The 23004-nt window shown below is 38.1% G+C and overlaps 1 protein-coding gene and 1 non-coding gene across 3 annotated transcripts in view; one reads left to right on the top strand and one right to left on the bottom strand.

Annotated features, from left to right (window-relative positions):
- The window catches only part of DCDC2 (doublecortin domain containing 2), a 176236-nt gene that overhangs the window by 26901 nt on the left and 126331 nt on the right, over positions 1 to 23004 (bottom strand). For both annotated transcript variants that reach the window (XM_014827496.3, XM_070515567.1), the window contains exon 9: positions 8625 to 8725. In XM_014827496.3, coding sequence (XP_014682982.1) covers positions 8625 to 8725 — 101 coding nt within the window. The remainder of the gene's footprint in view (positions 1 to 8624; positions 8726 to 23004) is intronic.
- TRNAV-UAC (transfer RNA valine (anticodon UAC)) lies at positions 22240 to 22312 on the top strand. The gene has a single exon. It is a non-coding gene; the product is annotated as a tRNA-Val (tRNA).

The raw sequence follows: 23004 nt of genomic DNA, 5'->3' as shown, positions 1-23004 counted from the left end.
GAGAAGATATTTGCAAACCATATACCCGATAAGGGGTTAATATGTAAAATATATAAAGAACTCATACATCTCAACAACAAAAAAGCTAACACCCAATTAAAAGATGGGCGAAAGATCTGAAGAGACATTTCTCTAAAGAAGATAGACAGATGGCCATCAGGCACATGAAACGATGTTCAACATCATTAATTATCAGGGAAACGCAAATCAAAACTATAATAAGATATCACCTCACTCCTGTCAGAACGGCTATAATTAACAACACAGGAAACAACAAGTATTGGAGAGGATGTGAAAGAAGGGAATTCTCATATATGCTGGTGGGAGTGCAAACTGGTGCAGCCACTATGGAAAACAGTATAGAGATTCCTCAAAAAATTAAGATTAGAGGGTGGGGCTGGCCCCGTGGCCGAGTGGTTAAGTTCGCGCGCTCCGCTGCAGGCGGCCCAGTGTTTCGTTAGTTCGAATCCTGGGCGCGGACATGGCACTGCTCATCAGACCACGCTGAGGCAGCATCCCACATGCCACAACTAGAAGAACCCACAACGAAGAATACACAACTATGTACCGGGGGGCTTTGGGGAGAAAAAGGAAAAAATAAAATCTTTAAAAAAAAAAAAAATTAAGATTAGAACTACCACATGATCCAGCTATTCCACTGCTGGGTATTTATCCAAAGAACATGAATGCATAAAGATATATGCACCCCTATGCTCATTGCAGCATTATCACAATAGCCAAGACTTGGCAGCAACCTAGGTGCTCATCAAGGGATGAATTGATAAAGAAGACGTGGTATATATACACAATGGAATAGTACTCAGCCATATGAAATCATGAAATCTGGCCAATTGTGACAACACAGATGGACTTAGAGGGTATTATGCTAAGCGAAATAAGTCAGAGGGAGAAAGTCAAATTCTATATGATCTCATTCATACATAGGAGATAAAAACAACGACAAACAAACACATACAGACAGAGATTGGATTGTTGGTTATGAGATAGGAAGAGGGGATGGAGGAGGGTGACAGGGGTAATTAGGTTTATGTGTGTGGTGATGGATTGTAATTAGTCTTTGGATGGTGAACATGATGTGATCTACACAGAAATCAAAATACAATGAGGTACACCCAAAATTTATATAATGTTATAAACCCCTGTTACAATTAAAAAAAAATATGGCAATGGACATATTTGTATTTTAAACCTCCTGTTTCTAGGTTGAAGATTCTTTAAAATGGCAATATCTTCTCTATGTGTAGACCAATAATCACAAACTCAAATGCCCCAGGGTCTGGGCAAATACCATAAATGTTTAATTCAGGAATATATATCCTATGTTAAATAACAGAGAGTGCTGAGGCCTGTGGTGAACTAAAGAGCACATGGCCTACTAAAGATATTTCTATATTGTAAGCCCTGTGCCAGCCAAAGAAGATTCTCTCATAGGGGATTTGTCACAGGCTGCCAGTTTGCCATCTCTAGTGTAGATTCTATTAAAGCAGTTTATTTTCCCTTTGATGAATTAGTGTGAAAGCGATTTCTGGTTAAACCCAGCAGATTGAACAAATGTGTTTTTTGCTTAGCTCCCTGCTGATGCCCCTCTAAATTGTCAGTGAAGGCAATTTAAAAAGGGATGGATCTATAAGGACATAGAAGCCTGAAAAGGAGATAACAGCCACAAAATCTGGGAGACAGTAAAGTCAACTGTGGTGGAGCCAATTAACAGCAGACCTGAGGGAGCTAAAAATTTGAGCCTGCAAGGAGGGGAAGCCAAGAAGTAAGCCTTTGCATGCTGAAAAGCCTATAGAAGGCTTGGGGATTGGAGAAACCATCTGTCTCTGGAGAAAAGGGCATGGGTATCCCTAAAAATAGGTGGATTGGCTTAAAGTCTTTAAAAGAAGCAGATAGACTCTCAAGATCCCCCCACACCCTTAAGAAATACAAGAGATTTATTCTCTGAAGATGGTGAACTGCAGGGAAGCTGGACTCCAGCACAGCTGGGAACGAGGGCACTGTACTGAAGCCAAGAATAATAAATCTCTTTACTTAAAGTACCCAAGCTCCCTTCCCATGGTCAGATGCCAAGTGCTGCCAGCCAAGGCAAGTGATAAAAAGATTCCACTTTAAAGGAAATAAACCAACCCAAAGGAACAATATAGATACCAAAAAGTAAAAGTCTGCCAATAAAAATGGCCAAAACCAATCAGCCTACAATGAAACTCACCCAACCTAACAGCTCTGCCTATGGACAGTTTCCTAAATGCTTTACTCTAAAATCTAACCAGCCAGCCAAGGAGAGCCTCTAACATGGAGGCAGAGATCAAAACATAGAAAGAACAAAAGAAACTCAGAAGAAAAACAGATAGTGCAGGAAAACAAAGTTTAACATAATAGATTAAACCTTGGAGAGATAAGGAGAGATATCACATCCATAAAACAAGAATAGGATGCTATAAAAAGGAACATTCAGGGGCTGGGCCCATGGCCAAGTGGTTAAGTTCCCGTGCTCCACTTCAGCAGCCCAGGGTTTCGCTGGTTTGGATCTTGGGCACAGACATGGCACCGCTCATCAGGTCATGTTGAGGTGGCGTCCCATATAGCACAACCAGAGGCACTCACAACCAGAATATGCAACTATGTACTGGGGGGCTTTGGGGAGAAGAAGAAGACAAAAAAGATTGGCAACAGATGTTAGCACAGGTGCCAATCTTTTAAAAAAAAAAAAAAGGAACGTTCAGAAAATATGAAAGAGCTCTTAGAAATTAAAAATATGATGATTAGGAAAAATATCAGTTGATGGAAGATAAAAGTTGAAGATTTCTGATTTTTAAAAAGTTGAGAAAATAGAAAAAATCCATAGAGATGGAAAGTAGGAGAGAAAATTAGATGATCAGTCTCAGAGATCCTATATCCAAATACTTGGAGTTCCAGAAGAGAGCAGAGAAATGGAGAGAATAAAATTATCAAAGAGATAACTCAATAATTTTTTTCAGAACTTAAAAACAAATATTTTCAAAATAAAAAACCCATTACGTACCCAGTCCAATAAGCCGAAAGACCTGCACAAGGCATATAATTGGAAATTTTCAAAACACCAGAACAAAAAAGAGCCTAAAATCTTCCAGAAAGGGAAAAAAAGCTATTTATAATGGTTCAGAAAACAGAATGGCTTCAAACTTCCCAACTGCCATACTGGATGAGAAGGACAATTGAGTAACACCTTCAAAATCTGGAGAGAAATTACACCTAACCTAAAATTTTATACTAGCCATAGTTACAGTCAAGTTTGAGTAGAGAAAAAAAGACATTTTCAGACATACAAATCCTCCCCCAAAAATGTGCCTCCCATGAAGTTTTTCTCAGGAGGCTACAAGAGGCGAGTTCCACAAAAAATGAAGGTGTGATCAACTGGAAAAGGTAAAATCCAAGAAATAGGAGATCCATCCACTGGAGAAGCCAAGGAAATTCCCAGAAAAATAGTGAAGAAAAATACCAGGATAACTCTGAAAAACAGATCTAGAAAACAACTAACCAGCTTGAGGCAGATGATTGAAGGGCTTGAGAAAAAAATGAATGGAGATTTCATCATCACTGGATATGTTTGAGTAAACCAAGAGGAGATCAACAGTTCTAGCAGAGTTTGAAGATGGCTTGGTAATAGCTACACAAAAAACTAAGCAAATGAAAAAAAAAAAAAAACTACAGCCAATTCCTAAGATAGGGAGGAGGAAAAATGGGTTACGCAAGAAAGGAAATACAAGCACAGAATACCATATGGCTCAGCTACAAATAATACTGTGTTTGTGTGCCTGTGGCCTTATGTGGGGGATGGGGGCAGGGATTGGTAAGAGAGCCAAATAATCATCTTCCATAGCCATTAGAGATGAAGATATTAAATAATATCTAAATTTGAAAAATAAAACCAAGAAATTAATTAATTAATTAATTTTTTTTTTTTTAAAGATTGGCACCTGGGCCAACAACTGTTGCCAATCTTTTTTTTTTTTTTCTGCTTTATCTCCCCAAACTCCCCCCTGTACATAGTTGTATATCTTAGTTGCAGGTCCTTCTAGCTGTGCGCAAGAAATTTATTTTATCAAATTTGACATGTCACCAATTAAAAGGATCTCCAGGGGCTGGCCTGGTGGCGTAGTGGTTAAGTTCACATGCTCTGCTCCAGTAGCCCAGAGTTCGTAGGCTCAGATCCCAGGCACAGACCTAGCAGCACTAGTCAAGCCGTTATGCTGTGGCAGCTTTCCACATAAAGCAGAGGAAGATTGGCACAGATGTTAGCTCAGTGACAATCTTCCTCCAGCAAAAAGAGGAAGATTGGCAACAGATGTTAGCTCATGGTCAATCTTCCTCGCCAAAAAAAGGATCTCTATTATTTTATGTACCTTTATGAATTAAAAAACATGCCAATTAAACTATGGCTGCCATCACTTGTAAGATCCAAAGGTCTCAGAGTAAGTGAAATAAAGAGGAGTGACAGATGTATGGTTTAGAAATATAGCGGCATATTCCCTGAGAACTAACTAAACTAGTTCAAATCCGTTACCTCTGTGGAGCAGGAATCCAGGTGGGGAAGAGTTGGGTACACGGTTGCTATTTTTGTTATAATCTTTGTTGAATTAGTTGACTTTTCAAAGTATTATATGTATAACTTTGAGTAAGAAGTAAATTCCAAATAAATAAGAAAATAGTATATAGTACAGCCTCCAATAAAAAAAAAGCTTTCACTGCTCCATTCTTCATAATGCTGGCTTAAAGGAAAAATATTTTGCAATTCTCATTATTTTACCACTCAAAATCAACTACCAGCTGATGGGAAAAGCTATAAAACAATCCGAAACCACTCTAAAGTTACTATCCCCATCTCCCCCACTTTTCTGTCACATGGAACAAAATCCAAAATATAATTGCTTATTTGCCTATTTTATAGGCACTTATTTGCCTGTGTTTCTTAGATAACAGAGTCTCCTGCCTGATGGTTACTTACTAGGGGCAGTTCACTTAACTATAATAGAGTAGACTCATTTCTTGCCTTCTTAGCTTGGAAAAGCATCATTTTATAAATGGAGCAGATTGACACAGAGTCATCAGCGCCAGGGTATAACTACAGGTGTTGATTAATCAGACACTTGCTCCACTGCTTATGAACAACCAGATTGACTTGAATGTGCATGCAAAAAAGTTAGAAATTTTTAAAAGAGTACTTTATTCTTATTAGCCTAAACTCTCCCCTGAGAAAAGCTATTTGTCCTGGCCACTCCAAATACATAAAAAAATACATAAAAAACATTCTTCAGTTTTCCAATGGTTTAGAAGTAGTATGAGATCCAGGATCACTAACTTGTCTCTAAAAAAATGAAGAGTCTGGATCTTGGGACAGAGCTCAGACTCTTTCTTGGCTCAAATTAGTCCACAGTGCCACATTACACCCACTTACACACATAAACATCATGGTAAATGGTACCAGTAGAGGCTATCAAGGACCATGAAGGGTCTGAAATTTTACCCCACTTGCAAGCTACCACATTAGCCTGCCACAGTTTCATGCATGCTAGCAGAAGACATGAGACTACTGGGTCAGAGACAGAGAACTTTATTGCTCACAGCAATAGCAGTAGCCAGAGTATCAGCATTTGTACCCACTCCCTGACCTTTGCACCATAGGGAAACATTATCTTCATGATAGTGGACAATTAACAAACCTGGTCTCCACAGCAGGGTTTCTCAATCTCAGCACTTCTGACACTTCGGACTGGATAATTTTTTGTTGTGAGGGCTGTCACGTGATTACAAGATATTTAGCAGCATCCCTGGCCGCTACCCCCTAGATGCAGGTAGCATTCTCTCAGTTATAACAATCAAAAGTGTTGCCAGAAATTGCCACATATCCCCTGGGAGGCAAAATCACCTCCAGTTGAGAATGAATATTCCAAAGGAAGTCACTAGCTCTGTTTTTCAAGATGTTCACTATACAAACATCCTTGAAAACATAGTCCAGAACAAAGGCAATCGGTGCTCCTGCTCACCAGATATGCAGAGACAGAGATCCATGGAGAATTGTCTCCCAACAGAGGCCTCGATATTTACTTCTAAAACTTGGTCTGCTTTTCAGGCATAGATAAACTATTTGGCGAATTTGCACATGATATTTATACACACCCACACACACACATACACACACACACACACACACCCTTCTTCATGGCCCTTTGACTAAAATTACAACATGAATCATTTAGATGATGGCAAACCAGCCCAAAGAAGTTAAATAATTATGGCCCCAAAGGGAGTGTATGTAAGTATCATTTATAGCTGAGCCAAGTACTATACAATAACTACATTTCTTTACTTATGCAAGAATTTTTCCCTTCCCTGGGTTAATAATTGTCTGTTTTTTTTTTCATTTAATACTCTTCCCCAAGATCACTCCTGTGTTTTGAAGTTAGACAGACATGAATTCAAATCCCAACTTCTCTACTTAATGGTACAACCTGGGGCAAGTAATTCCAACTACGTGAGCTCACTTTCTTTCTGTATATGTTTTATGGGGTTGTCATCACAATTATATGGGATAAAAGTGCCTAGTACAGTGTCTGGCACTCATCAGGTACTAAATAAACAGTAGCTATCAATTAGTGAACATCACCATTTAGGGCACGTCCTCAGAGTTGTTCTTAAGGAGCTAGTCTGTTCCTACTATAATAGAGCTCTACACTCATTTCTCCGCAATGTCACTTGGTTTGTCACTATATTAATAACATAACTGCTTAGGGTATGGAGCAAAAGGTCACCAGACGTCAGAGAGAATGACTCTAAGACCTGACTTCCTAAGCATCTCATGTCAACCATGTGAGCTGGACAATCCCAATTCTATTAATAATAGAGTCAAAGAAGAAGGTAATTCTGACCTTTTGTTACCTGGCTTTATTTCCTTCAAGCTTACATGAGTTTGTTGATATAGCCCAGCTTTTACCAACCTGTCTAGTCAGTCTTTCTTGCATACTTGTATTTTAATAAGCTAGCACTCTCCAGTCAAATAAGACATCCAGCTCTGTGAACATTTATTCAAGGCTGTTCGAGTATCATCAGAAATCAGTTCTTTCTGCCAGCTCCTCTCCCTTGTGATCATCAAACTTCTAAGAAATACCAATTACAAATTTTGTAACTTGTTCAGTGATTAACAAAGAGATTTCTCTTTTGGTAATAAAGCTATGATTTCCTCTTGTATTTGGCATTTTGACTTTGGAATATAAATTAGTCTTGGTTTCGGTAGCTATCAGGTGTTGTATATACATGAGGATTACTCTTGTCTTAAAATATAATATTTAATTATAGCTTCAGAGAAGACTTAAAATTCCATTTTCCCTCAGAAGAAAAAATACCTGTAACGAGAGTTTATGAAAAATTATTAGTTGTAGCTAATCCTGGATAATAAATTGGATTTTTGAAATCTGTGTGATTTTTAATACATTAGGCTTGTCATCAGGAAGGCGATGCTTACAGAAAATGCCTGTGGAATAATCAAGCAGTGACTGTGCTGCCGTGCTAAGTCAAATGCAATTGAGAAGATCATTTATGGAATTTGCTGGATTGTGAAATTTGCTTTTTGAAAGGAAAATATCACATAATAGTCAGAGGACAAGTGGCAATTCCTAGTGACTTCTATTCCCTTGAGCTTGGGATCATAAATTTCCCCTCTTCATCTAAATTCCAATCCTCCACTTAGAATTGTAAGAAACATGGTTGCATTCAGTATTAAAAGTCTAACTGACTTTTTTTTTTTTTTTGAGGAAGATTAGCCCTGAGCTAACATCTGCCACCCATCCTCCTCTTTTTGCTGAGGAAGAATTGGCTCTGAGCTAACATCTGTGCCCATCTTCCTCCACTTTATATGTGGGACGCCTGCCACAGCATGGCTTGACAAGTGGTGCATAGGTCCACACCCGGGATTCGAACCAGTGAACCCCAAGCCACCGAAGCAGAATGTGCAAACTTAACCGCTACCCCACCAGGCCGGCCCCCTAACTACTTTTATTTCTTGCATCATTTAGCCAGAATTAGCACTACTTAGTCCCTTCTATAAGCACATGTGTACACACATGCACACGCATGCACACACACACACAATCCTAAAAGTACAGTGTTCCACTGGCCTAAGAAAGAAAATCAACACACACATAGTAAATATTTGATTTCCAAATAGAAGAGAATATCATGGCATTTAAAAAAAAATGGTTTTGTAAATGAAGGACTTTTTTCTAGATAAAAACTCCAAGCCAATACCCTTTTTTGGCATCAAAACTCCCTCTTTGTATCTCAAACCTAACTCCAATCTACCTTATTCTTCAATGCCGTTTATTAAAGATATACCATTTTCCATAATAATAATAAAAACAGACATTGTGCAAATGGCTATTCTTTGTAGGAATACCAGGAAAAACTGAAGATGTTTTGTTTTGTTTTATTTTTAAAGTCATTCAGCCACACAGCACCTGAGAGGGTTTAATTAATATATGCATAGGAACAACATGGAACAGATATCTCAAAACTTGAAAGAAAAATAATAGTAACTGGTTTATGCCAGTTTTTTCAGGCATGGAGATTACCTGATCAACTGGAATCTCAACTTGCGTATCTTCATCTTCTTGGACCTCTGCTGCCCCCCGCGTCTCAGATCTCTCTTCTCCAGCTTTGAAAATGCCTTCATCTATTATTGGAGAGAAGTACGGTGAAAATCAAAATCCAATTGTGACATCGTGTGGCTGAATGTTGACATTACAATCAAATATCTAATGAAGACTATTTGTTAATAGGTATTTTGGTTCTCTTTTTATTGAGAGGACTTCCGTAGCCTCCTCCCCTCCAGTTCTTCCACATTTTCATTGGGAAAAGGTTCAGTGGCCAAAACCAGGCTGACGCAGCAGGGCAGAGCTGTGTCCCAGAATCCTCCTCACCCTTTTGCTATTGATGTGTTTTTATTGAAGTATAGTTGACATTTAATATTGTATTAATTTCAGGTGTACAACACAGTGATTTGACATTTATATCCATTATGAAATGATCACCCTGATGAGAGTAGTAACCATCTGTCATTATACAAAGTAATTACAATATTGTTAACTATGTTATATGCTGTATATTACATCCCCATTTCTTATGTATTCTAACTAAGAGGTAAGTGGCTACTGATTTAATAACACAAGCCTGTACAGGTATTTAGATGGAAAGACTTCATACCTATCTCTGTTCTCCCCACCTATTCATAAAATGATGATGATGCTTGGTGCTTTAAAATACTACTTTTAGAAGTTTCCCTTTCCCAAGAGAATACGATACACTGAACATAATGTATTGGAATACTTTCCTCTATTCAGAGTACTACAAAAAATATTTTTACTACAACAGAATCAGAGAGCTGACTCCGCATCTCGCACAAATCAATCTTTCATTTTGTGGATTTCCACAGGATTTTCACAGCCTATGTCTTAAAATCCTTAACTATAAAATGTAACCTAAATCCCTTAAGATTTTAGGTTAAGCTCCTTCGATTTGGTTTCCTATGGAAAGCAATAATAGCTATTTTCCATATTTGAAGTAGTTTTAATGTCTCCCCTCAGCCTTCTTTCTCCAGGCCAAGTAATCAAAGAATCACAGAACCATCTGTCATTCTGTCTATCTACTTGCCTCAAGACAGGTTTAACGCTTCCGTCATTCCCACTGATGTTTTCTCTCTCCAATTTTTAAGGATCTCCAAGGATGGAGATTTCCCCTCCTTCTCTGATAATCTATTATGGTATTTGATTATCTCTGTAGTCTAGAAAATGTTTTTATCTTGTGCCTTAAACCCCCTCTATTTCTCTAATGGAAGCTTGTTTCCTAGAGCATAATGATTTAACACATTTCACATAATAATACTTCATATTGTTAAAGTTATGAAGACACTCAATTAAATAGACTTTTACCTTTGTTGAGGATCAATTATATGTAAGGTACAATGTGAGCCAATATGACTATCTAAGATATGAATGAGATGCAGACTGTTTCTTCAAGTTGCTTACAGACCAATGAGTAGACAGATTTAGACGCATCACCAATGAGGTGCCCCAAGGTAGGTGCTCTGAGAGGTAAGTCCTATAGGAGAGTGTTTAGAAGCTGAGATGCCAAAGTCAGGTGACAAAGGAAGGCAGAGAAGGAGGGACAGAGGAAACAGAACCAAACTCAAGCCCTTTGGGTTTCTCCTAGAGAAACCATTTTCCTTTTTAATTACATTTTTTGTAACTTGACTGGATGTTGCTTCTCTACTCTCCTTTTTAAAATCCAGGGACAACAGAGCTACCCTCAAAGTTGATTATACATGTTAGATTAATTCACATGGATTAATTCATTTTGAGGATTATCTACAGCAATCATTTATTCCCAGACTGGTTTTTCCTATCATCCAAAAAAGTCTTTTTGCCCAATGATTCTTTCTTTCCACCAGCTCTTGTATGCTTAAGCAATCCAAAGTAATTTTTCATTCACTAGAGTTGTCACAGTTAAATCACCCTATAAATATATATATACGTAAACTGAAACTATACATATACACAGGAATCACTACAAATCATTACCAAATGATGATTTCATGTTTGGCAGCCATTTTGGATTATCTCTACAACCAATCTTCCCCAACACACAGTGTATCTAAGCATTATGTCCTGACTCTGCAGCATCTCACAACTGAGGACATGGATCCAAAATGAAATTGCAGCCAAAAGCCCAGTGATATGAGAAGAAAGAATATAGAAAACGAGACAGTGAATGCGATGATGTTCTCGTATATACAGGCCTGGAGTAAATGCAGAGTTTCGGTCATGTACTCAACAAAGTAATCCTTGAGCTGAGAAAAGTGCAGGGAAGGACACTTCAAGGAGCTACAAAAATAGCTTGCAATTATTCCGTCCTAAGAGAGGAAATGTGAAAGGGAGTAATCCAAGTCTATAAAATTGAAGTCAACAGAGACAGAGTAAGCTGATATTTATCTCTCCATCAAAATTCTAGAACTTGGAACTCAATGGTAGAAACAATAAAAATAAACTCATTTTATTCACATGTGGAGTTTACAACACTGAAAATGTGCAGGGGCGGATTTCAAAACAGGGACACACAATTTATCAAATGTTATCTCCAAAATGGTTTAAAAAGGAGAATTAGGTATGTTTGACATTCATTTCTACCTTCTGAATTACCTTAGAAGACAAGAATCATACTCATTCAGAAAACGCCCCTTGAGTCAACCTTCCAGAGACAGAAGCTGGACGCAGTAGACTATAGTTATGACCTATGTACATGACTTTTTTGGACAACATTTTTGCACCCAAGTGTTGCACTTGCTTTCAAAGAGACTACAAAGAGAAATTTACAGATACTAAAGGAACGTATTCTCAAATACTCACATTCAGTGAAATGTTTAACTGTACCTAAGCAGAGCTATGAATGGCTTACAGATGTGTTTCAGGATAAGCATTTCACCAGAAAAGAAGAATACGATCAATAAGAATGAAGAAAATAAAACTGAAAGGGCACTGGAATGGAAAATGGCAGCCACAAGGATCCAAAAGGCAAAGCAACAAAACTCGACATTGTGTACAGTGACGCAAATAGAGAAGACAAAGATGAAAGTGTTTGTGTGAGGTGTCAGGGGAGAGTTTTGTTCATCGGTGAGCTGAGATGCGTAAGCCATCTCCTTCAGCAGTGCAGAGTAAGAAATGGTCAGAAAGGAGTCATAAGAATAAACAGACAAAAAAAGGAAGAATGGCTGAAAAGTTACTTGGTGATAGGAGAAAGCCTACATAGGATTTTAACATTTACTTTTAACTTTTTAAATGTTACGTAAAATTAAAAATAGAATAACATGAATTCCTAGAGAAAAAACATTTTTAAGTAGCATTTTCTGATTATAAACTGTTTATATAATATGGATGCATTTTAGAAAACTTGGAAGAATAAGAAAATAAGCATCCTTTTAATCTCATGACCCAGACAGAACCACCACTATTTGACAATTGACTCTCTCACACAAATTCACAAAACTGGAATCTTATTCTATATAAAATTTTTAAAGTTTTTTTTTTACTTTAAAATCATAGCATGAATATTTGCCATATCATTAAATGTTATTGGAACACATGATAAATAGATGCATTTGGTGGTACCGTATGTAATTAATGGACAATAATGTAAAATAGGAGTTTTTAAATGAACAAGGTAGATTTCATTTATTTGATTGATTGGTAAACGTGTATCAAGATCTACTGTATAAAAGTCACTCTAGAAATATGAAAGGGCTGCTCTTTACAGGCTTAGCATCTTGTGGAAAGATCACAGAGACACGGGCTATTTATCTTTCCGCGTACATACCCGGTGGCTCCTTTCCTCTCTTTTGAGTGTTTGTTTCCCAAGAGAAAGCCTGGTCACTGCACACAATAAATCCTCAATAAATGTTCATTGAAATGTAAGACAAAAGACAAGTTCCTGGTTTAATCTCTTTCTCACATGTTGATTCCCTTCCTGCTCTATGACCCCTACAACCTTACTCCCTCACCCTCTCTGCTAGTATGTAATTCTTCCAAAACTTCCCTCTGGGCTTACTGACATCCCAGTTTTGATACAATTAACTCATATAAATCCTTAGCTTCTTCACTGAGTGCTCCTTCTACCTCATTTTAAATAAAAACCTCACCAACCCATGTTTCTCCCCATCTTGTGTCCCACCATCAGAGTAGTTTTGAAACCCAGGTGATAAGCCATTCTACACCCTGGCCTGAATATTTTGGTTTTCAACTCCAATGAAAGTCCCCTCAACTCCTCACTACCACACATCCTTTTCGTCAGGTGGAGTGGCTTCAATTGCAGCCCACGTGTAGTCATGACAAAGAATGTGTAGGTCCCAGTATCACTGTGCTAGTTTATGTCTTATGCCTATACCCTCAATGCCCAGTCGACTGCTTTTGCCCTTGTCCCTGTGTGGCTGCCTATTGGAGTCTTACTCATGGTTCAAATCCTATCCAGCTCTATAAAAATCACCTCTGATCTCATTCCCCAACCCTACAACCAAACAGAACCAATAGCTACCCCTATACACTACTGCTCTATCTCACATACTTCATCTATCCATGAATCACACTTACTTTTAATGATTTCTTGTATCAATTCTGCCCCCCTAATCACTATGCTCCTTCAGGCATAGACACTAATCAGGCATAGACAATAACTTTTGTCTTTGTAAGTCTCGTGCCAAGCACAATGTCAGCCATATAACAGGTTTTGAAAAGACATTTGTTAAATATGCAAAGCATTATACAAAAATCAAATTTTCAGCATTGTCTATAAGTATTATTTGTAATAGAATTTGTATGGGTATATACCTCTTACAGGCCCAAGATCAGTGAGCCAATGTGAATGTTCAGAAGTATGTGAATATCCAAAGTAGATTTTCAAAAGCAGGCCTTAAAACCAGAAAATTAAAATTACTTAACACCAAAGAATTGCACAAGGACAAACTCCGATGGAAGAGAACTTAAACAACATAAGAACATGTTCCCCTTCTGTCCGTGCCATAGTCAAAAGCAACTACAGACACACTCCATGGAAGGAGTCAAAGATAAAACATTAAAAATTTAAAACACATGCTTGCAAGGATAGATTCCTTGCACAGTAAACTTTCACAGTAAACTGGTGAATTTAGGGCATAACGGCAATTGTTACGTGCAATGGTTGTGTAGTTATTGCTAAAGAAATCTCAGACATCCTAACTGTGACTTACTCTGGGTAGGTGTTACCTAGGGCAGAAAGTTTACTCCAATGGGACAGAGAAGTAGTTTTAGTGACACTCAGGAGTTTCATAAAAACAGGAATTTAGTCTCACTCAGTCCCAACGTCAACAGTTAAGTGATCTTTTTGCCATAGACTGACCATCTGTAAACTTTCCTTGTGCCAACAATAGTCTTACAAATATTCAATATTTCTTCTAATCTCCCTTTTAATAAGCATTAGTATAATTTTCAGCTGCTCATGAAATTATTTCGTTTGACTCTTAGTAATTTTGCTTCTGCTAAAATTAATTGTGCCCAGTAAATGTAATAATAGAATATCTGTACATCATACAAAAATAAACCTTTCTCCTATGGATAGGAAAGGTAGATTTTTGGAGAAAGTGCTAATCAGATGATGCCTCATTTTGGAATGTCCTCCCTAGGCAAACATCTAGTGCTTAGCTGTATGAACTCACTATCTTTATCCCCCACCCACTCACTTTCTCCCACAGTTTCTAATCTGGATTCTGCTGCAGCACCCCATAAGGACTGCTTTTGTAAAAATTATCAATGACAATGATGTTCGTCTTTATGTTCTCATCTTACTTGATCTCCCAGCACTTTTTAATACAGGCAATATCTCTTTCTATCTCTCTCTTTCTCTATCTATCTATCTATCTATCTATCTATCTATCTATCTATCTACCTATCTATCCATCTCTCTAATTCTCTATTTCACTCTCTTGGTTTCAGCAGCATCACCACCTGCCTCTTCTCAGTCTCCTTGGCCAACTCATCCTCCTTTGTTCAACTTCTAAGTATTAGACCACACAGAGTAGCATCATGGGTCTACTTCTTTGTGTACACACTCTTCCTAGGAAATCTCATTAAGATCATGGTTTGAATACCAGCAATATGCCAAAGACTCTAGTCTATATCTTCAGCCTCAACCTCATTGCAGATCCCCAAACTTACACATTCAATTGCCTAAGTTGACATCTCACTTAGGATGTCTAATAGGCATCTCAACCTTAACATGGTTAAAACAGAACTCTGGTTCCCCCAAACTGATTGTCCTCTATATTCCCCATCCCAGGAAAGGGCATCACCACTCAAGCCTCAAATCTGGGAATTATCCTTATCACCATCTTGCTCTCACTCCCTACTATATCCATTCCATTGTTGTCTTAGCAATTCAATCTCCTTTTAAATAGATCTCAAATCTGTAAATAGTATTTTCATCTCCACTACCAACTTGGTCTAATCACCTCTATCTGTTGGATTGGCTGTTGCAATAGCTTACAAATTAATGTTATCTCTTCTACGACTCCTGCTATCCTGGAATCCATCCTCTACGCAAGAGCCAAGAGATATTAACAGATTATAAAGATTATTTAGAATCTTTCCAACATCTTTCCGTCATACGTAGAATCCAAGGTCCTCACCATGACTTACAGAGATGTGATCTGGAACTTAACTCTCTCTTGGACCACATTTCATACCACTTTCCCTTTGCCCATTAAACTCCAGCTACCTTGTCTTTCTCCAACAGAAAATTCATTCCTACCTTATGGCTTTGTCATTGTTACACCCTCTGCCTGGAATGTTCTTCCCCTTTTTTCACATGATTAGCTGCTGCTTATCATTTGTATCTCAGGAAACTCTCCTCATTCCTATTCCAGTGTCCACTCAGTCACTCACATTGCTCTATCTTACTTCTCTGCCTAGTACTTGTTACTTTCTGATATTTTTCTTGTTTATTTGGTGATACAGTGTTTGTCAGTTTCCACCAACGTGTAAGCTCCAAGAAAGCAGATACCATGCCCATATTGTGAACTGCTCTATCCCCAGCACTTAACAGAGCTCAGCACATAGGTATTCGAAAGGTATTTGTTGAAAGAATGAAGAGCAGGCACTCAAAAATATCTGCTGCATTGAGATAGAACGGAAAGGAGCACACAATTTAAAAGCCATTGGTCCAGTCCATCAATTCTTTGTGTCGTTACAGAGTTTTTGCCCCCATCTGTCTACATTCGGCAGTATAGCATTTGAATGGAGAGAAGTCAAAGGGGGTTGAAGAGAAGGAAGATTGTAGTACAACCTACACAAGGATCAACAAATTATGCTCTGTGTAGTGGGTAAAATAATAGCCCCCCAAACATGTCCACGTCCTAACGCTCAGAAACCGTGAGCATGTTACATTACAAGGCAAAGGTGAATTAAGGTTGCAGACGGAATTAAGATTGCTAATCAATTGACCTTGAGATGGGGAGATTATCTTGGATTATTCACATGGACTCAATCACAAAGGACTTTTGTGATTATAGAGGAGGAAGAGAGAGGCAGGAAATCAGCGTCAGAGCGATGCTGGGTGAGAAAGACTTGACTGGCCATTTCTGGCTTTGAAGATGGAATGGGGCCATAAACCAGGGAATTATAGACAACCTCTAAAAACTGGAAGGGAGAAGGACACAAATTCTCCCCTTAGAGCTCCTAGAAGGAACAAAGCCTTCCCAGTACCTCGATTTCAGCACCATTTTTGGAATTCTGACCTTCAGAACTGCAGATAATGAATTTGTATGTGGTTTTAAGCCACCAAGTTTGCGGTAATTTGTTACAGCAGCAGTAGGAAACTAATACACCATGTGTCCAAAAATCATGGTCTAGAGAGAATATCAGGGCAGCAGCCACAGCAAACCCCCTTTCTGACTCCTGCAGACACCTGCAGGGCCAGGGCAGACAGCTCAGACTCCCTCTGCTCCTCCTGCTCTGAAGGCAGTGGTCAGAAAATCTCCCACGAGTCCACTGCCTTTTGTTTTCCTTCTCTGCTATTACTTCTCTTTCTCCCCTACAAGGTGCAAATTCCACCACCACCCGCAGACACCCACACATCTGCCAGAAGAAAAGGGATTCAATTTTTTTTAAGTCTTCCCAAACCCTTAAACCTTTGTAATAAAAGCCATTCACTAACAAACTAAAGAGCAAGGATAAATTTGATATACAATACTGCTCTCATTCAATTACTACACTAAGGATCAAATTCAATGCTTGAATGCACGCTGCATCCAAATTCAGCTCTAATCTTTATTCTTTGAATCATGAATAGACATTTTAGTGTATATTACACAGTAAAGCAATAACAAACACTCTAGTAAAACTAAAAATGCTCCTCAATTATTTTTCACTTATCCCTTACGAATTTTATTGCTTTAAAAATGAAAGCAGAGCTGCTGAGGTAGGGCAGTCATATCATTACTGTGTAGTTCGTAATAAATAGGAATCTCTTTCCCCTACAGGAATGGGAAACAAATGTTTGTGCTTTTTTAGCCTCTCCGCAACTAGAACAGCTGAAATGAAAGCATTTCCTAGTTTCAGTGCATCGGTATTTCAGTTGCATAACATTGTAATACTTTAATGTTTGCAAGCAAGGAAAGTTACCAAATAATTAATGAATGATATATTCATGTAACTGATGATAATCAGTATTTAAGCCCAACAATCTTGTTTAAAGGATACTTTCTCACCAAAATTATTAAAAATTATTTTTAAATAGTATTATAAACCATATTTTAGTATGTTCAGTGTTTAAAACTGATTGAAACTCATTAGGGTAAATAAGAAAAAAAATAACAGAATAATGCCCAGTTTTGAATAGTTTATGGAAATGTTAGATATCTATTAAGTGGAAGCCCGATATGTCAGCAAGAAAATTTAAAGTGATTATAAACATTTTTCTTTGATTTACTATTGAGACTGCCTCAGTAAAATGTTAAGTTAGGGGGCTGGCCCTGTGGCCAAATGGCTTAAGTTTGTGCACCCCGCCTTGGAAGCCCAGGGTTTCGCTGGTTCAGATCCTGGGTGTGGACCTAGCACCACTCATCAGGCCATGCTGAGGTGGTGTCCCACATTGCAGAGCCAGAAGGACCTACAACTAGAATATACAACTATGTACTGGAGCTTCAGGGAGAAGAAAAAAAAAAGGAAGATTGGCAACAAATGTTAGCTCAGGTGCTAATCTTTAAAAAAAAAAAATGTTAAAAACAAAATGTTAATTTTAAAATGTAGCTCATTAAACCTAGTAGATTACTGAGAAAAATGTGGGACACAAGTATTTATGGCTTTCAGTATATAAGATAATATTCTAAGAAGAAAAAAATATATCAATCTATTTACAAGGAAAATCATGTACTTATTACATGTCACATCAGTTACCAGAGGCAGAATTAAAGTAAAATTGGTAAGAAGGTGATATACAAATGATTTTAATTAGGTAATGTTAATGTCAACTACAATCATAGGTGAAATAAATTGAATTTCTAATAAAACTCTTCATAGATACAGATTGTTGCCATCACAACATCTCACTGAAATTTAAAGAGGGCACTTCCAGAAAGCTGACCTGGTCTACAGCAGTCTTTATGAAGTTTAGCAAGTAGCGAGGTAGAGAGGAAGAGCAGATGCACATGTAATAACACTTCCTTAGGAGAGGATATTGGCCAACACTCCTTTGATCTTTGTTACAACTTGTACAATATCCCTCCTCACACCACTCCTCTGAATTAATGTATATTATCATCAGGAAGAAAAAAAAAACTAATCAAATAAGAGCGAATGCTCTGAGCGCATCTAATTTAGTGCAGCCATATAATCCAAACGTTTTTTAATCACTAATCTTCTTCATGTGTTTTTATTATGTCCCATAAACTCAAATGGAAACTCTTTACAGAAACAAGAATATCATAAGTGATATTTTTCTTTGGCAATTTAGAATATTACATGAAAATAACCTTATCTATTCACTTAAGTAGGGTGAGTTTTCTTAACTGCAGTTTGAAATATTTGCCTTCTTTCTATTCCCTGACTCCCACTCCAGGGTATTAAACATCATCTGTTAAGCAATTGATGTTTAAATTTGACTATTAACTCTTTTCATAGACTTTATCTTAACCATCAGGGTTATTTTACCTTGACTTTAAATGGGTGTAACAAAATTTTCTAAGTGTAAACAGAAAGGAAAAGTAGGATTATTATCATTGATTTCCCCAGATCACGGGTAATTTTGTTCTTATCCCTACATTTCTATTTTATTCTTTTCAGACACAAATGTTTTAGATTTTCATCAAAATCAGAACCATTCAGAGTACAGACAATAAAGCACACATTTACAATATGTAAAATTCATGATCCTTAATTATTTTATAATCTATATAAATTTTGATATAATTTCTAAAGTCTGTATCAGATACATGGGACTGAGAATAATAAAGTACTTCTGAGTAGATTTACCTAACCCAAGAAGAATATATAGCTTTACTTTTGCATTCTAATTTTGTAAACTTAGAAAAATTATACTGCAAATTAGTTTTGGTTTATCAGAATAATTGAATTGTTCCTCTAGTGACTTAGCATTACTTAATAAGTGGCCTAAAATTCACGATTCCTGTTCTTAATTCTGGCTAGTCCAACCACTTCCAAATGACCTTGTGTATTCCAGTGTATAAAAGAGCTAGTCATACTTAAACTACTTCTCTACTCTAGAAAATGTATCATGGTAACAAACAGAGTACTTGCATATAACAGAAATACGTAGTACTCAAGTTCCGCAACTTTTTGTTCATTCATTCATTCATTATGCCAATATTCACGGAACCTCCTCATGCTCAAGCATGTGCTGGACATCAGTCATAGAAAGATGAACAAGGCACTGGCCTCAGGATGCTTATTGTCTACTGGAGAATTTAAATGGAAAAATCCACAGCAGAGAATGATAAGTGTTACACAGGCTGTTAAGAGTGCATAGAACTAGGAAAGGGTAATGGGGTAGGGGAGTCAGTCAAGGAAGGCTTCTGAGTGAGAGACAGAAGCTGCAAATCGAAAGAGGAACAGAATTAGTCATTGACGAGCAGAGGAAGGGCCTTCTAGATCAGTATATGGGAAGAGTTGGAGGCATTGGAACACATAGTGTATTTCAAGAACTGCAGTCAGATAAGCACGGCTGCAGCAAGGTTGCAGGGCTGGGGAGTGGCGGGTGAGGCAGGGAATGGTTCAGGAAACCTTGTCTGAGAGAACCAAGAATTTGAACTTGATCCTGAAGATGATGAAGAGCAACTGAAGGACTTTAAGCAGGGAAAGGGGAACACAGAGCTGGGGGGCGTCCTGGAAAGAGGGCTGCCTAGATGAAAGGGGGTGAGGATTCATGGCAGCCCAATGGCTTAGTGGTTAAGTTTGCATGCTCCGCTTAGGTGGCCCAGGGTTCACTGGTTCGGATCCTGGGTGCGGACCTACACACCACTCATCAGGGCATGCTGTGGTGGTATCCCACATAGAAGAACTAGAAGCACTTACAACTAGGATATACAACTATGTACTGGGGCTTTGGGGAGAAAAAACAAAAAAGTGGAAGATTGGCAACAAATGTTAGATCAAGGCCAATCTTCCTCACCAATAAAAAAAGAAAAGGAAAGAAATGGAATGGGAAATAAAGCATGGAACGACGGGTTATGAGACTGTGAAGCACAGGAGTCCACATGCAGCACCCGTTGCGAGTGGGACAGGCACTGCTCTCTGGATTGTGGCACGACACAAGACATTGCAGGTCCTGAAAGAAGGCAATGGCAGTGAGATGGATAGGAGGGGACACAAGAGACACTTAAAAGTTGTACTGATAGGACTCCACAACTGCCTGGTTGTGGGAGTGAGAGAGATGAAAGAGTCGAGGGGAGACTCTAAGATTCTTATGGCGGGGGTGTCTAAGTGAGTAGGAGTGCTATTGATAGAGCCATGGGAAGGAAGGGAACGCAGTGGTGAGAAGGGAGATGATGAGTTCTGATTCTGATATCTCGGTTTGAGTCCCCCATTAAGCATATTGATAGAAATGTCCAGGGTGGTTGGAAATTAAGTCTGTTACTAGAAATAAAGTTCTAGGATGAGAAAATATATTTGGGAACTGTCAGAATAGGGTTGGTAAATAAAGTCATGGGTCCAGATGAGAACTTGGAATGAGAAGAGAAAATGGCTAGGGACAGAATTCTAGGAAACAATATTTAAGGGATGGGTAGAAGAGAAACTCACAAAGATTTAAAAGAAACAGCAAAAGGTACAAGAAAAAATAGAAGAGTGAGCTGTCAAGGAAGCCATGGGAAAAGTGGAAGTCAACAACAAATGAGTAATCATTATTAAAAAGTATCCTCCAGTTTTGGCATCTTAATGATCTGGTCACCCAGGTGACAGCGATTTCAGTGGAGCATGAAAATCAGGTTATATTGGGGTGTAGTACAAAAGAGTGATGAGGGCCAGCCCTGGTTGCCTAGTGGTTAAGGCCAGCATGCTCCGCTTCAGCAGCCCAACTTTGGCTCCCAGGGACGGACCTACAGAACTCATCTGTCAGCAGCCATGCTGTGGCAGTGGCTTGCATACAAAAAGAGGAAGATTGGCAGTAGCTGTTAGCTCAGGGCAAATCTTCCTCAGCAAAAATAAAAATAAAAGAGTGATGAGGAAGTAAAGTCAGGCAGTGTAGACGACTCAAGATGACTGGCTATGAAGTGGAGAAGAGAGACCATAGCCCTGTAAAACCTAACTCACAAGCCTGAGACCACAGAGGTATTAAGGGCTGAAAGGGGGTTAAATCCCAACTCTTCTGGCTCCAGCCTTCCAATTAATTTGTCACACATGTCGGCACCATAAAGCTGTTGCCAAACCTATATCCATAATACACAAACATGTCTAATGAAACTGAAGCATTCTTGCAGAAACTCAAACAATGCCCATTCACTCACGGCCAAGAGAACCATCTTCATCTTGATGATATAAATCTAACTAGAACCGTATTTCATGAAAATCCCAATCATTCTTGCTACACAGACATTTATTGGAGTTTGAACCTTAGCTAAAACACCTAAATGAATTACAACATGGTACTCTGGCTGCCAGGAGTAGGGCACTAGGAGTAGATAGAGCAAGAAGGAGAGAAACCTACACAGCAGACCCACCCCAGGAAACAAGGCACCTTCAACTCACTCACCTGAGTGAAAGCATTCTATTGGTATGGTCATTAACAGTCATTTCAGAGAAAGAAATAAAAGACTCCTTAGTTCCAGAAGACTACTAAGAATTCACGCAAGGAATCTCTAAAAAACCAAAGGCAAAAGAAAAACCAGGACTGTAAATTTTCAAAATCTATCTTCAGTTGATAAACTTGAGGTAGAATACTGAAATACTTCTCTAAATATTTGTTTCCAAATTAGAGGTACAGTATATACTTAAGGGATTAAATAGCTAGATTGAATATGAAAATAAAAATGGACCGAATGTGCATTTTCAAAAGTTGGTTATTAATCCCAATTATTATTAAAGTACAGATTTGCTTATCTAAGGCTCCAACATTTGCTTTCAACCACTAGTACTAATATGCTTTCAAATAGTGTCCTGTGGTTCCATACTGTAGTGGTTAGCATGTCTGCTTTACATGCAGAAGGTCCTGGGTTCGAACCCCAGTGGAACCACAAGGCAGAAATTAAGTCTCTGAGGGATATGAAAATAATATACTAAACAAGGCCAATACTACTATAAGTAGAAAGCAAGCATCACCATGAGACGACTGTGGTCCTCACGCAGAGCAAAGTGACATGCAGTGCAAATCAGTCCAATTCAGTCATCCTGAATAAAGGGATTGGATAACTTTTCATCTAATCTAATTGGTACAGGTAATGTGCCTGAATAGCTCATTAAATCTGAGTGAGGGCATTTTCAACGTAACTGTTTCAGCAAGTACATTTCTATTTGCTTTAGACAATCAAAGTGAGATCTCTTGAATGTTTAGCATTTCAAGTGTTTCTATCTGTTCCATGGTAATTTTTGAAGAGGATGATAAATTTTTATCAGAGTTGATGCCTTGCTAAAGATATAACTCAGCTTTCATTGATGGTTAATCTTCCATCTTAACATAAAATGGGAAGTTACAATGTCTTCAATTTAGCATATCTTTGACTATGCATGAAGTCTACAATTCAAGAAATTGCTATCAATAAATGGTAGATAAAAACAAATTTTTGCCTAAGATCTTTTTCTCTGAAATGTCTACTCTTTTTCAAATTTTATTTTAAACAGCCTGAGACAAATCCATTTAAATGAATCTATTGAACTCCATTGTAAGATGATTATCTAACCATATATATTCCTATATATCAGCAATTGA

The sequence above is a fragment of the Equus asinus genome, chromosome 8, assembly GCF_041296235.1.
Source record: "Equus asinus isolate D_3611 breed Donkey chromosome 8, EquAss-T2T_v2, whole genome shotgun sequence".
NCBI lineage: Eukaryota > Metazoa > Chordata > Mammalia > Perissodactyla > Equidae > Equus > Equus asinus.
This window is presented reverse-complemented; position numbering and strand designations above follow the sequence as displayed.